Source organism: Vigna unguiculata, unplaced genomic scaffold (genome assembly GCF_004118075.2).
Source record: "Vigna unguiculata cultivar IT97K-499-35 unplaced genomic scaffold, ASM411807v1 contig_705, whole genome shotgun sequence".
Classification (NCBI taxonomy): Eukaryota; Viridiplantae; Streptophyta; class Magnoliopsida; order Fabales; family Fabaceae; genus Vigna; species Vigna unguiculata.
In genome coordinates this window covers 15,799-30,735 of record NW_021011429.1, presented here as the reverse complement: position 1 = coordinate 30,735, position 14,937 = coordinate 15,799, and the positions used below count along the sequence as shown (strand labels likewise).

Sequence of the window (14,937 nt, the reverse complement as noted above, 5' to 3'; positions counted from 1 at the left end):
GGGTGAAAGATGGGTCCAGCCTCGAGACATAACGGTCACTGTGAACAGAAATATTCCTTTATTGCTGTCTGCTTGGTAACAACGCGTAACAGATGTGGACCATCTGCATAATATGCTATGTAGTACATACAGGAGTAAAAGCAGCTTCACGTCAGATCCATATTCAGAACCTTGCACCAGAGAAAATGAACACAACAAATTACTTCAAAGATTTAAAAAATAAATAGAAAGTGAGAATGATATATTGTACTGACCTGTAAGCAACTTGAAAAAAAAATGTTCTTATGTATAGCTTCTGATACTCATATTTTACAATACAGAGTCTCCTCGATACTCCTAATTATAACACTCATGCTGCCACCGCTTTCCAATGCTTTAACAGCAGCTCGGTGCGCAGCTCTATGCCACTTGAGCAAATTATATGACTGCAGAACTGACCATCTGCTTGGTTGGACATCTGCCCAAATGCAAGAATGTCAAAGTTTAAATATTAATATCACAAAATATAAACCACCAGACCAATGTAGCAGTTGTGGAAAGACCTCAGCTGTTGACAACGGAGGATCAAGAAGAAGACAGATGCCTCTAAATAGATTTCATCATTTTCTCCACCCTCTGCCTCACCGTATACAAGAGCTTCAGCTGCAATACCAGCAAAAAGTACCATGCAGTACCTAAACCATTGGTTAGTGGTTGGTTGCGTTACATAAAGCACCAGTCTCACTTGGGAAAAAATTGGGATGGGGGATGGAGGAGGACTCGCTCCGAAACTTCAGCAATAAATTATGTTCGTAGGTCAATCAACATAGAGCTAAATGGGCCAGAAGACAAGCTTGTATGTGCTTACTGAGATAGTGACCAGAATTGAAACAGGAATAATTAATTAATACCTGAAGAACCTACAGCTAGGAATAAATTATTTAACTTCACCATTACAGCTATTGATGGGAATAAGATATCAGAATTCGAGGACAGAGGTGCCTCCCAGAATAAAGAAGAGAAGGAAATCTCACTATATTCTGCATATATCTAATTGATAAGAATTAAACAAGGATGAAGAACATGAAAAGGAAAAGAAATAGGATTTCTGATATAACCCTAAACAAGAAGTCTGAAGATACAAGATACAACAAAGATATAAATAATAAGTATAACAATAACATAAAGACAAACAATATATATATATATATATAATAATATATATATATATATATATATATATATTAGCATCCCACTCAAACTCACGATGGATAGCACGAAGGATCAAGAGTTGCCAGTCAAAACGCTAATGAAGTGTGTTTTGCAAATAAATTAATAATTTGCACAACTGAAGGGATGAAAGGCAATGTAACGGTTACATGTTGAAGATGAGGAGTGAAATGGAAATCAATCTCAGTATGCTTTGTGTGCTTATGGACGACTTTATGAGCAATTTGAACTACAAGCAAACATAACAAAGATGAAGGTTTGCAGAGAATAAGATCAATGGCTCAAGTGTGAGAAATGAAAAAATAATAAATTGATGGGGGAAACAAGCAATCTTATAAAGGAAACATCCCGAGAGCGAGAAACCCAACAAAAACAAGAAATGGAAAGCAAGATCTAGATAGAGCAAAAGAAACATGATGAGGGAGAAATTCAAGGTGGCGAAGCAAGAAAACAGTCACTTAACTTTCTATATTAAAATCATGAAGACAAAAGCCCAGTGAACATCAAAGGTTGAAAACAAACTCTGGAGAAAAAGCAAACTTTAGAAAACCAGAACCGAACAGGAAAGTTTGCTCTCTAGTGGCAAGTGTTGGAAGAAGAGAGAATGTGTTTGTTGTGAAAGGTTGATTCTTGGACATTTCAGTCAACCAGCCACAACGACCATGGAGCCACCTAACTTGGATTTAGACACTAGAATTGCCAGACCCTGGTGGCCATATGTGGTGCATCATATTATGCTGGTTTTAGAGATGAAGAGGAAAGCGGGTGTTACTCCTAGGGTGATGGAGACAACGACCATACTAAAATTACCAAAAATTGGCCATTCTTTGCCGTAATGGACTTAAGGTCTGAACATTTTAGTTGATTTTCCAAAACACTTAGGAGGACCAAACCCAATAAAGAGGGTAAAGAAATAGGCTTAGTAATGAAGTAAGAAGGATGAGAAAATCATGTCTAATGTTAAATAAAAGGTTTAAACGTTTTTGGTCCTTAATAAATCTTTTTAAAAATTTGGACCCTAATAAATTTTTATTTTGTTTTAATCACGATATACATTTCCCTTTTCAGAGTGCTATCTAAAGTGTTTTAGGGACTAAATATAAAATAAAATTTACTGGGTACGGAAAATGTTAAAAATAATAGTTGGGACAGAAAAAGAATTTGATAATTTTAGGGACTACACATTTTTCATTGACCTTTGTTAAGCCTAAATAAAAATATGGTGGTGACCTTTTATGACGTATCAACTCAATAAAATATGAAACAAGCTAACATGCCTTCATTTCATGGTACATATTTTCATTGAATGAAAGTAACACTAGGGCAGAAAAAAAAACAAAGTTTCACCCAACACAATCATGCACATGCATACAGGTTCATAAATCAGGACGATATCTTATGGTATGGGATGTAGAGTAAAGGTTTTCTATTATCAGTGTGTCCATAAGCCCTAAGCATATGGATTTAAGTTGCCTAATGTGTTTGGCATTTAGAGTGGGAAGTAATATATTTGCATATTTTGACTTAGTTTCGTAACTATTTCTTCTATTTTTCTCAATTTTTCTTAGTACAGGTTAATCCTTGGGTATGCTTGTGTTGTAGGCACATATTCTGTTGTCAAAAGAGGACTTAATCCATTGAAAAGAAGCAACAAGAACTCTTGAGGAAGCTCAAGTCTCAAGATATTAGAAAGATGTTACAAAAACAAATTATAGAAGTTTTCATAAGGCATGACCATGGCATCTAGAGGCCTGATCGTGACCTTCTCTAAAAGCTATTAAGACCATTATTTTAAAGGCAGGGTCGTTACCTTCTCTGAAAGCTTAAGTTGACGAATATTGAAGTTTAATTTATTTTTTCTACAATTTCTTTTCATTTCTCCTCCTGATTTCTCTTCTATTTGTTTTCATATTTGTGAAGCGATTAAACAATTATTTTCATTGTCCTAATCATTGGAGCTAAAAGGGAGGAATTTAGGTTTACATCACAAGAGTAGATTTAATCCTTCAAGAATCGATGAATTAGCAAAGAACTTAATGAGTTTAATTGAACATAGCTACTATGAGAGTAGGGCTCAGTTCAATTAGATAGGTCGAGCGGGAAACTAATTACCTTGGGTTAATTCACCTTCAAACAAAATCAAAAGTGCAATAGGGTTAAGAGAATAAATTAGTAGGAAGTTATGGTGTGAAACTCAACCCTGAAAGTTTTCTTACATCAATTTTATCCCAATTAATATGCTTTCCTATTTCAATTCTTAATTTCTCCTTGAATTCTTTATTTCACAATAAAACTCAAATTCAATTAACTTCTTTCCCTTTTAATTGACATTAAACCATGATAATTACAAAGCCAAAAACGCAGTCCTGGTGGATTTGATATTATTACTTGATGACAATCGTGCACTTATGATTTTCTTGTATCACTGTCAGAAAGTTGTATTGTGATGCCACAAAATGTTAAGGCCTAGGTATTGGAATTGGGCATAAAAAGGCTGAAGGAATGGCATTTATTTAGACAGGAAATGAGGTGAGGGGATGATGACCTAAGTTATCCATGCGGTTATAAATTGTTGGAATTACTAGCTAAACCCCTATTGGAACTTGTAGCAATTAATTTTCAGATTTATGTAAATAGTTATTTTTGTACCCCTAGAATATACCATGATTGTACTTTGGAGCTAAAATCATACTTATAAACACAAAATTTGCCAGTGCAAATAGATACTAGATCAGCTGAGTAACTCATTCAAGGTACTCAGAAATTTCATCCTCATAATCTCTAAAACTTTCTAATGTATCACTATAACTAAAGCTGTAATGTTATACATACCTATCAAAAGTTGTACCATCGAGTCGGCCTTCAGCAAGGTTATTGGCAAGTTTTCATCCCAAAATTGAGTCCCTGCCTGAAAAACAAGGATTTACTGCAAGTAAAATGATCTTGAACAATTAAAGAAAACCTTAAAGATTCAGGATTTCGTATTTGCTACAATACAAGTAAATAATGAAACATATTATGTACAAAATTATTAAAGTAGAAGTATAGGAAATAAAAACAAGACTTGTAATTGGTATACAAATGTAAAGAAATACAAAAAATTCAAAATCAAAGACACTGCAGCTTGATCACTAAACTCTCCGATGAATTAACCAGTCTGTCAATGTAGTCAATTTTCAAAAATCAACATAAGATAATGAATGAAAAATATTCAATCATATTTAACACACATATAATTGTACACTGCAATGAAGGATTAAGAGGAAAAATAAACAGTCCTTGAAAAAATACCTGTCCTTGAATGCCCATTTGCATTGCAACTATAGGGTCTAAAATCACCCCTCGAATTGGGCAACCCATTAGGTAAGCTGAAATTTCATTATCATGGACCTTGTAAGACGGGTAACCAATTAATCAAACATAATCCAAATTGTATAACCCCGCATGTGACCTTTAAAATCCATCAAAATAAACAACACTATTTACCTGTTACTAGATGTCCAGCTTCATGAACAAGAATTCGGCGCCTAAATGGTGGCCAATAACTTGAGATTTGAGCTAAACAAGTACCGCCAAGAATATAGCATCTGCAGCAGCTAGCCCAATACCACTGCAAGGTTGGGCCTGAGGTCAATTCCTTGTGATATAAGAAAGGAAACACCACCAAGAAATGCAGCCAAAACAATATTTGAACCATCTGAAAGACCCCACTTCTTGGGAGCAAGTTTAGTCACTGCCCAAAAGAAAGGAAAAGTTATAAAGTATGACCATTTTTCAGCAGCATAGAATTGTATAAAAGGTTACTCGTCACAGCATAACATAACTTAAATAAGCACTTTTAGCAATTTATAGCTAAGGGGAAAATATTGTGTCAAAAATTCATATTTGTACCTTCTAAACCAGTTGAGTAGCTCAAGACATCTGGTGTCACTTTCCTCGGTCCCTCCAAAACTATACAAGACACCAGAAAAAGGGGGAAAGGATAAAGGAAAAATAATACCTGTTAGTGAGTGCATGAAAAGCCTTCACTGGAATGATTATAGAAAATTTTAGAATGTTGTAAATATATTAATAGTGGATACTAGGTTTATTAGTCTTAGAGAAAATATCATTTAGTGTGCCCATATAATTGATTATGCTCCTACTATAATTGGTTATGTGAGTTTTCTTGCTAAAAAATCACCTATTTCAGTGGGGCAGAATGGATTATTAACGCATGCTAAAAGTATGAAACCGAATTCCAATTTTATCAAATCACCCTGCTCTTTATTCCTACCACGTGTAATTTAACATAATATGGAAACAAGGACAGCACCATCATCGCATAAATAAACCAATTACCTCTGTTTTGTATTCTATGAAATTAACCACAGCACTTACAAACTGTCTACTCAAATCTCTCCTCTTTCCACCCTTTTTATCTCAATCCAAACATTCTCATTTTCTACTCTAGTTCTTTTTTCTTTCAACTCACTCACTTTCTATCACCCGATCCAAACAAAGTCTTATTCTCTGTACTAGAAAAAATTCCTTTTTACTCCCTGTATATATCATCTTTTAACCTCAGTCCTCAACCTAGAGACTAAAATGGATTAAAAGGAAACGCAGAGGTGCTAAAATGCAAGTGCTGTGACTAAGGGGAAGTTTTTATAAGCATACTAACTATATAAATAATTAAGCAGAAGCAAAATTATCTTAATATTATTTATTACTAGTAATTACTGATATTATCTCGGAGAAGAAGATAACCAAAACTCACCAATGTTTCTGCATTTACCGAAATTGGGCAAGAAACCCCTATCTTTGAGGAACTTGTAAGCGTTAGCAACAAGCTTCATGTCGTCAGCGTTCAAGCACGTGTCTAGAACCTCCCAATCCCTCTGCGGCCCGAACCGTTCCGACTCGAGGAACCGTAGCCGAGTCAACTCAGTTGCCGGAGAACGCCGTCAACGAGCGGCTCTTGGCGTTCGCTTTCAAGGGACTTCAGGAACCTCAGAGCTCCGGCGAGGTCCTTCCGCTTCACCGCCTCCTCGTACTCCCGCCATTCTCGGAAAGCCCTGCATAGAGGAGTCGCAACAGGGAAAGTGCGGGAAAGTCCGAGGGAAAATGGTTGGGGCACGAGAAAGTGAGGGAAAATTTGGAGGTTAGGGAAGAAGTTCGAAACGGCCATGAAAACAATACGGGAAAAAATGGTAGCCTGTGTCTATTCAATTATCCTAAAAAACTGTTAAATCAATTATATGCTTATGAAAAAATAATCTACCGTAATATTTTTTTCTTTTTTATTTAAAATAACTGCCTACAAATTCAAAAGTTCCTACCAATGATTAATTTACATCATTCTTTGGCTTATTTATGGTTAGGAAAACATTGAAAGACTATTACCTTGTTAATTTGATCATACATGATTATGTCAATCACGAATAGTATAATAAAAAAAAAATCAATTTTGATATTATATGCAATATCAATGTGTATGTAATATCATTACAATTTTATCCAACATTTATCATGTTATCGATTTTTCTCCTCGACTTTAATGTATGCAAATATATAAATTTGTTCATGCATCTATAATACAACTCTACGACAACAACACGAAGAAAACAAAGTTGTATTGTAATATACACTTAATGATTCTTTTTATTATGATCACATCTTTTTTAACTTAGACAAATAAACTACGAGTGTGGAAACAATAACTACAATAGTCAGAGTGAATATGATGGTTACCACAAGTTTTGGCTAACCAATTCATTTCATCACAAAACTTGTTGTACAAATCTCACTTGAAACTCAAGTTCAACAATTCACATTTCATTTGCCTCAATTTTTTCTCTGCAAATTTGTTGTTCGACAACAATTTGGTTAGACGAGGGAACATTCAAATGCATCCTAACACTTGAAGCATTTTCTAAAGTTATATGTACCTATCATAAGAAGACAAAAATCATAATTACAATTTTAAACACAAAGAATAAGATATTCAAAATATTTCATTTGATGATATGACCCTTTGTATTTTCGATGAACATGTATGTTTAATTGCCAAATCTATTGGAAGAAATTAAAATATTACTATGTGGTCCATGGTTCAAAAGAGATCCTTCTTTTGACAAAGGTAATAGGTATTGGGTAGTCGTGTATGTAGGAAATGGGTCGTCCTCCATTAGTCCCAGACCTTCCCCAACAACACAAAGTTGACAAGGATAACAAGCATTGGGTGACCTTATAGTAAGAGATGGATCAACTGAATCACTTCAGTTACTTACTCTAAAGACCTTTTCAACATGTAATCCATACTTTTGTAACATAATTTTGTTCACCCGCTAACTAGTCATGTTATCAGTTATAACAAGAATCCACCAACTCTCAGATCTTATGGAAAGGTGAAAATTAAGCATGTGACCGGTCTTTTTTCTTGCTTATAAAGTACGAAAAACCATTTTGAAAGACCACAAACTGAATTTACTAAATACCTCCCTAAGAACATAAATCTAATTTAACTTTTGTTTCCCTATTTGGCGACCTAAACTCCGTTGCAAAACAATTACCAATGTAACTTTCTGCACAATCAAAGCATTTAATGGTTGTAAAAATTGTAATAAGATTAAAACTTATTTACTCGTTTGACCCTCATTTTGATTAAAAAAATTCAAGTTGATATTCATTCAATCTTTTATTTTGATTGCATTTTTTTTTTGAAAGAATATCTCATCTAGATCATCTTAAAAAAAATTACTAATAGTGTTAATCATGTCAATTTGTAATTTTTTATTTTACTTTTTTAAATTTTTTTGTTATTCACATATAAAATTCCAAATATGATACATAACACTGACACATGATAGGACAATGTCACGTATCAATACCAAATGTCATTGATATCAGAAATTTATATGGTACTCTCCAATATAAATTTTCTTTGGAAATTCATTTGTTTCTCTTCTTTTTGGTTTATTTTCTTCCCCAAATAAATTCCTTTTCATTTTGGCGTTGCTATTAGAAATTCCACGGGAAAGGCAGGCAGAAGGAATCATTGATATAAGTACCTATAAAACTCGTTTTTTCCTTAAAAAAAAGTCATTATAATACTTGTATAGGGAAATTACAAGATTATTTCATTTGTGTAAGAGATGCATCTTTAATGATTGCGTTCCAGTGAGCATCATCCCATTGATCTCTGTAATTTTCTAGCGTGCCAAGTAATAAAGGTTTGATGCTCTCTAAATACATTTCCTCTCTCCAGTGCTCTATAGGAGGCAAACCTGCTTCAGCAGCTAACCAATTGCAATAGCCAATCTACAAGAAAAAATTTGCAAATGTGTAAAGATAATCAGAAAGTTAATGTTTGGCACCTTCATTAAAAGACAAAACAAAAGGTAACAGAAATTTTGAAAAGAAACAGCATTTAGTATGAAGGACTTCTTATGAAGAGTACATTTTTACCAATAAAGAGTAGGGTGCAAATGAGTGAAGAGAAAAAAGATAACTACAACATGATCAAGAAAGAAAAGTTATATATTGTGTTTCACAAACTACTTTACATTTTAGTATTTTCCAATGTGAAAACCTTGGAGGAGTTTTACCAAAGAAGTTATGTGATATTTTAGAACTGAACAAGATTTAATAGTTAGAGTAACAAGCAAAACAATGTTCATGAAACATTTAGAGTATTTGAAGACCAATTTATTACAAAACTGAAGCTACAAATAAATCTTACCACACTACATGGATTACTTTTAAAAACTGCTAAAACAAACACACGTATGTGAATGCTTAAAGATCTTTCAGCATTCATCCACAAATATTGCCGGAAAAGATAAAGAGAGATAAGTACCTCTTTAAAATGCAAGTAATGAGTCATGTGTTTGGGAAATCCATCTTTTTCTATTTGTTGATAGTATTCCTCAACATAAGCCAGCATCTCCTTTTCAGTTGGTAATAGGACCTTACCAGATAAAACACGTGCTACCCACTTGCATTGCAACTCCGTCATTTGGAAGATGATGTCCTGATCACAGTAAATTATATACATTTCAACATGCAAGCAATATAATTTTGGTAAATTTTCCGACATGGCCTTTTTTTATGATGATAAAAATCCAGGTACACATAAACTTTGAACTTATTATACTTTTGAGACTAATGCTGATTATAAATCTAATTCTTAAAATCTAGGAGAGACCAGAAAGAAGAATGTGAAATAGGATACCTGATGTGATGAAGAGAGATAAAGAAAAAATTTGTAGGAAGGGAATGGTGTAAAACTTTGTCGAATGTATTCTTGTTTTCAACATGGGAAGAAATGTTTTCACAGTGGAGTAATGGCATTACAAGAAGAGAAAACTGTAGCCAATTCAATTACCTTTTCGGGAATACCAATGAAAGAGAGCCAAGGAGCCAATGCAGGAGGAAAGACATGCTTGTATAATGGGCCAACACGATTATCATCAATGGTCACTATTCCATTTGTTTCAAGAAATGGATAGTGATGCTTGTATCTGTCAAAAGTTAGCCATTGATACTGTAAGCCACCAACATCAGAATATAGGTCTTCTTGGCTCTGGTTTTCTTGTTCAAACTATTTTCAAATCAATTTACAAAATCGGTTTGAAGATCAAAAGTTTGAAAAAGAAGTTTAAAACAAAGTCATAGCTATAAGATCAAATCTCTATTTCAAAATAGCTCATTAGTGAAGCAGTGTTATCCCAGTATTTTATTGTTTCTGAAATAATAAACTCAAACATCTATATAGCATTATTATTTCTTTCTCTTGAAACACACTTATAGTTAAATATTTGAAAAATAAGACCAAAAACACCTATCATATTATAAAATATATTATATGCTTACCCAGTGCAGTAGAGTATGACATCTGCATACACAGAGGATCCATCTTCAAAAGCAACCATCCTATCTTCAGATACACATTTTACCTGTACAGACATGATTGATATGAAACTTATTTCACGGGATGCCTACATATTACGCTAGTTCTAATAAAGAAAAAAAGATCCTCACGCACACCAAATGAATTAGGAGACAGCAAATATCTCATTCCTCATACCATGTCCAAAGAGCAGAAAAATGTAAAAAAGATGTTCTCTGATTAAAAGGAAACTGTAGAAGCTATACTGCCAACTGTTTAGCATACCATTTTATGCTGCCACATGTTATCATGATTTGCTAACTTCACAACCTTTACATCCGGACTTCTAGTTGCTATATGAACCTCCTTAGCTACTTTTGCAATTTCTATTGAGATGTCAATGGCACTAGATGCAAATCCAATGACAACCACGACCTGTTAATAAGGAAATATCAGTATTTACTAATTAATCAAAACAATTAGGGTTATATTTTAATCAAACACTATTAGTGATATATTTCAAATCCAATTGAATTTTATACTTTGTCATATACAAAGCTATGATATTACTTTAATTATTAAGCATGGAAGTAAAACATCAACTGAAATCAATACATGCAATAAAAAACATAATATACCAAATCAACACATTAGAGCTAATTTCTTACAAAATGGTTTAGACTCAATCCTCCTGCAAAACCATTCCACTCTAGGAACATGCATAACATAGTGAGTGGCCATTTTAATGTATCTAAGATAGACTTTGATACTGTCTTACAAAGTGATTTAGACATAATTCAACCATAGAAAATAAACTCATAAAGTGGGATGGTCCCACATATATATTGTGCTTTGTCACTCTCACTATTTTATTTTATATGGGACTTGGGTTTTCCCCAATAAATTGCTATCTACACCGAGAAAGAAAGCAAGACAGAGTCCTTTGCCTACAAGTAAAAAATGCTTCAACAACACACACTGATTAATACGAAGCAGCTATCTATTTGGTTATTGTTGCCTGATACTACTTTGCATTAAAAAATAAGACTTAGAAGATAATCACGGTCCACTAGGAATCTACGATACTACTTTGAGATATAGAAAAGTCTTGTTTAACACTGTTTACAGCACCTGATCCCGAAAAGGTTCTGGCACTCGGTAATTGTGACTATGAATTTGGTATCCTGGCCACTTTTCAATCCCTGAAACACAAACCACAAAAATGAGAAACCCTGTGGAAAGAGAACTGTTTTATCATCTCTCCACAAGCCATAACCTGGTCGAGAAGCAGTGTCTCTTGAGCTGAGCGACCATGGCGTCGCTTGAGCGATCACATTCACTTAAGTATGCAATTATTCTCTACTTACCAGGAATTGTTGGCACCCTGGGTTGAGTGAAGTGACCAGAGCAAACAACAACAGCTCCAAAAATCTCCCGACTCAAAGCAGAGTCATAAGTCCTTGACTCAACCACCCATGAGTCACTCCTCCCCGCGACTAGCGCTACCCGAACCACCTCGCATCCGAACCGGGTCAACCCGCGAAGCCCGAACTCGTCCGCGAACTTGTTCAGAAACCACAGCACCTCCTCGTGGCCCGGAAAAGTCCTCGAGTCCCCATCCGGACGGTCTGGAAATGGGTAGTCGAGAAAGCCCATGAGCTGCCTCGGCAGGTTGGTCCGGAGTGAGCGGTAGAGGCTCGTGTGCACAACCTCCCGGTTCGGATCCGAGCCGACAGGATCGGAATCGATCCGCGGGTCGTAGTGCCACGTGCCTCCGAGGTGGTGGCTTTTCTCGAACACAACGACGTCGAGGCCCTCTCGGCGGAGCTCTCTAGCGACGGCGAGGCCGGCGACGCCGGCGCCGATGACGGCGACTCGGAGAGGGTGAGACATTGCGATGGAGAAGGGTGCGTCATGGGTGGTGTGATTGGAGCACTTATTCTTCACACTCTTTGATTGGAATGGAAAAAAGTGTTCAGAAGAGAAGTTGAATGTAACTTTTCATCTTAACCTTTGTTTAACCCTTTGTTTCACCATGGTCATGGAAACTGAGAGATAAAAGAAGTAATGAGCGTTTGAATCAGGTGAAGCAAGGTTATGAATAAACTGTGAGACTAATTTATTTTATTATATTTATTATTTCTATATTACTTTTTAATTATTTTAATATTATTATAATGAATAAAACGTGAATATTCATTGAGGCTTATTATATAGTTAACGTTTTATACGTAATAATTATGTCCAAGATTAAATATAATTAATTATATAAAGTAAAATAAGTGTAAACATTGATAAAACTTAGAGTATAATTAATTATATAATGTAAATATTTAAAGTGTAATTATATATCTATATATATATATATATATATATATTTGTGTAGAAAGATCGTGTGTATCTATCCCTTAATTGATTTATGATTAATAATAAAATGATTTTGAAGTTGTATTAGTGTTATTAATTATTAAAAATAGTACCGGAAGACAATTTTAATTATTATATTAAAAAGTAATAAATGATAATAAAGTTAAAAAATCAACCAAAAACTTTAAACAATGCATAAAGTGAAGTTTGGTGAGAATTTTAACCTTTTTATTACACTGAAATTAATCTCACTTGTAATTTTGATCTTACTAAATTAAAAGTGTGACTTTTGTATATATAAAAACTAAAATCTCCTAAACGAATAGAGATCACAAATTAAAAATTAATAAAAGTAAAGATACAATTCATTCTTATTTTTGGTCAACATAAGTATGGGAAGGGATGGAGCAGAGATATGTTTGATTATCACTTAGAAGTAAAATTTTATACCTATCCCACCCTATAACTTTTTTTGTTTTTTTGTACACAAATTTTGTTTAAATTAGAAATCTCAATAAAATTCGTACAGCAGATATTCGTAAATAAAATTTGGATAGAAAATGGATATTATAAATGAATATTTATGTATAATGGATATGAGTATTTTTTATATCCACATATTAATGGGACAAATAGGAACATTCTAGTATTTATATTTGTCAATACTGTTACATGTTATAATTAAAATATTAATACATTGAGAAAAATGTTAACTAGTATACTAAGGGCACTGGTTAAAAATAATTAATTTGCATTCATTATTTTATTTTTACATTAAAAGTTGAAATAATTAAATACATTAATTAAATAGTATAAATGCATATATCAAACTTTATAAAACCAAACTATCCTTTTAAAGTTTTAGATGTGCTGATACAGAATAATGACTTTTTAGAATTTTTAAGGTCTATATTAAAACATTTTATATAGTTGTTTTTTTTATAAATTTTTTATATGTTTAACAATTTTTTTTGCTGGTTCTTCTGTTAATTTAAACTTTATTATGTTTAATTATATTTAATTTTTAACAACATTAAAAATAGTTATTTTATTATTTGATTATTTTTAATTTTTATTGATGAACATTAAATAAAATATGAAATACGCATACAACAATTATGAATATTTTTGTTTTTTAAATAAAATAAAATAACATTAATGATGATTAGATTAGATATAATTTGATATTACGCTTATCTATGTATTTCTCATAGAATTTAATACATATTAATTATCGTAACAAGTGTCCTTAAGACATAGATTAGTAAAACACATATTTTAATTTTGAATGAATTAATTTTTATTAATTAATTTTTAAAAAAATAATTTCTTTGTAAACTATTATTCAACATTAATGAAATAGATTATTTAGAGTTTATTTAAAAATTATGGAGATTATATATCATATTTATTTAAATTTACAATTATGTTAAATATTTTAATTTATTCTTTTATAAATATTTGCGTGTAAATATCTATAAATATTAGAAAAATATACAAATATTCACGTAACATTTGTTCATATGGGTATGAAAATAGGAACGGAGTGGATATTTACGTTAGTGAATAAAATATTACCGAATTAACACAAATAAAATTTCCATTAGCCTCGGGGTTTCCTTGAGCATGACGACGTGGAGACCCTCGCGGCGGAGCTATCGGGCAAAGATAGGCACGCCAGGGCGGATAACGGCGGCTCTCAGAGGGTGAGGCATTGCGACGGAGAAGGGTGCGTCCTGGGTGATGTGATTGGAAAACTCATTTATTCTTCGCACTATTTGATTGGAATGGAAAAAGCTTCCAGAAGAGAAGTTGAAAGTAACTTCTCATCTTAACCTATGTTTAACCGTGGTAAGGAAACTGAGAAATAAAAGAAATGAAAAATAACGGAAATGAGCTTTTGAATCACGTGAAGCATCGTTTAAATAAATAAACCGAGATCAAATTACTTTTAAACAAACGGAAATACATCAACATCCACTTTTATTTCATGATTATAAAAAATTAAAAATTAAAAATTAATTATTTTAATTATTATTATTAAAATAAAAATATAATTAAATTTAAGATATTAGCTTAAACACAGGCGCGATAGTACGCATTTTTTGAATATGTATATTATATTAGTAGTTAATGATATTATAATGTTATTAAGTTAATAAACAAAATAAAGTTATATTTATCAAAAATAAAGTGAAATGTACGGAGAAAATATGAGAAACAGGAAGAAGGAAATAAGTAAATAATTTTACAAAAATTTGTAAAAATAATAGTTAATTTTTAAAAATTTAACAAATAATTACATTGTGAAGGGTAAAGTTAGAATTATATTATAAAAAGTAAAATTGGAATTATGAAATTTGGACACAAAAGAGAGAATCCTCTTTATATATAGTTATAGATAATACTAAATTGTAAATAATTTATATTAATAAAAATAAGATTTAAATACTAATTTAATTCATATTTTTTATTGAGTTGTTTAATTT

General features: G+C 32.6%; 1 protein-coding gene and 1 pseudogene across 1 annotated transcript; both read right to left on the bottom strand.

The window, feature by feature from the left end:
• Nucleotides 1-296: 296 nt before the first annotated feature.
• On the bottom strand, nucleotides 297-6,406 carry LOC114172933 (annotated as a pseudogene).
• Nucleotides 6,407-8,248: 1,842 nt separating this feature from the next.
• LOC114172932 (flavin-containing monooxygenase FMO GS-OX-like 2) lies at nucleotides 8,249-12,139 on the bottom strand. Its single transcript, XM_028057099.1, has 7 exons — nucleotides 11,449-12,139; nucleotides 11,213-11,283; nucleotides 10,367-10,516; nucleotides 10,066-10,148; nucleotides 9,578-9,713; nucleotides 9,050-9,223; nucleotides 8,249-8,511 (listed from the first exon to the last, which is right to left on the bottom strand). Exons 1-7 carry the CDS (start codon nucleotides 11,972-11,974, stop codon nucleotides 8,326-8,328), a joined length of 1,326 nt encoding a protein of 441 aa, XP_027912900.1. The 5' UTR covers nucleotides 11,975-12,139; the 3' UTR covers nucleotides 8,249-8,325.
• Nucleotides 12,140-14,937: the final 2,798 nt, after the last annotated feature.

Bases quoted from the DNA above. Each gene is read 5' to 3' on its own strand.
- LOC114172932 (XM_028057099.1), bottom strand. From the start codon at position 11,974: ATGTCTCACCCTCTCCGAGTCGCCGTCATCGGCGCCGGCGTCGCCGGC. The intron at 11,284-11,448 runs GTAAGTAGAGAA...TTTGTGTTTCAG, and splicing joins CAGGGTGCCAACAATTCCTG to GGATTGAAAAGTGGCCAGGA. The intron at 10,149-10,366 runs GTATGCTAAACA...ATGTCTGTACAG, and splicing joins ACATGTGGCAGCATAAAATG to GTAAAATGTGTATCTGAAGA.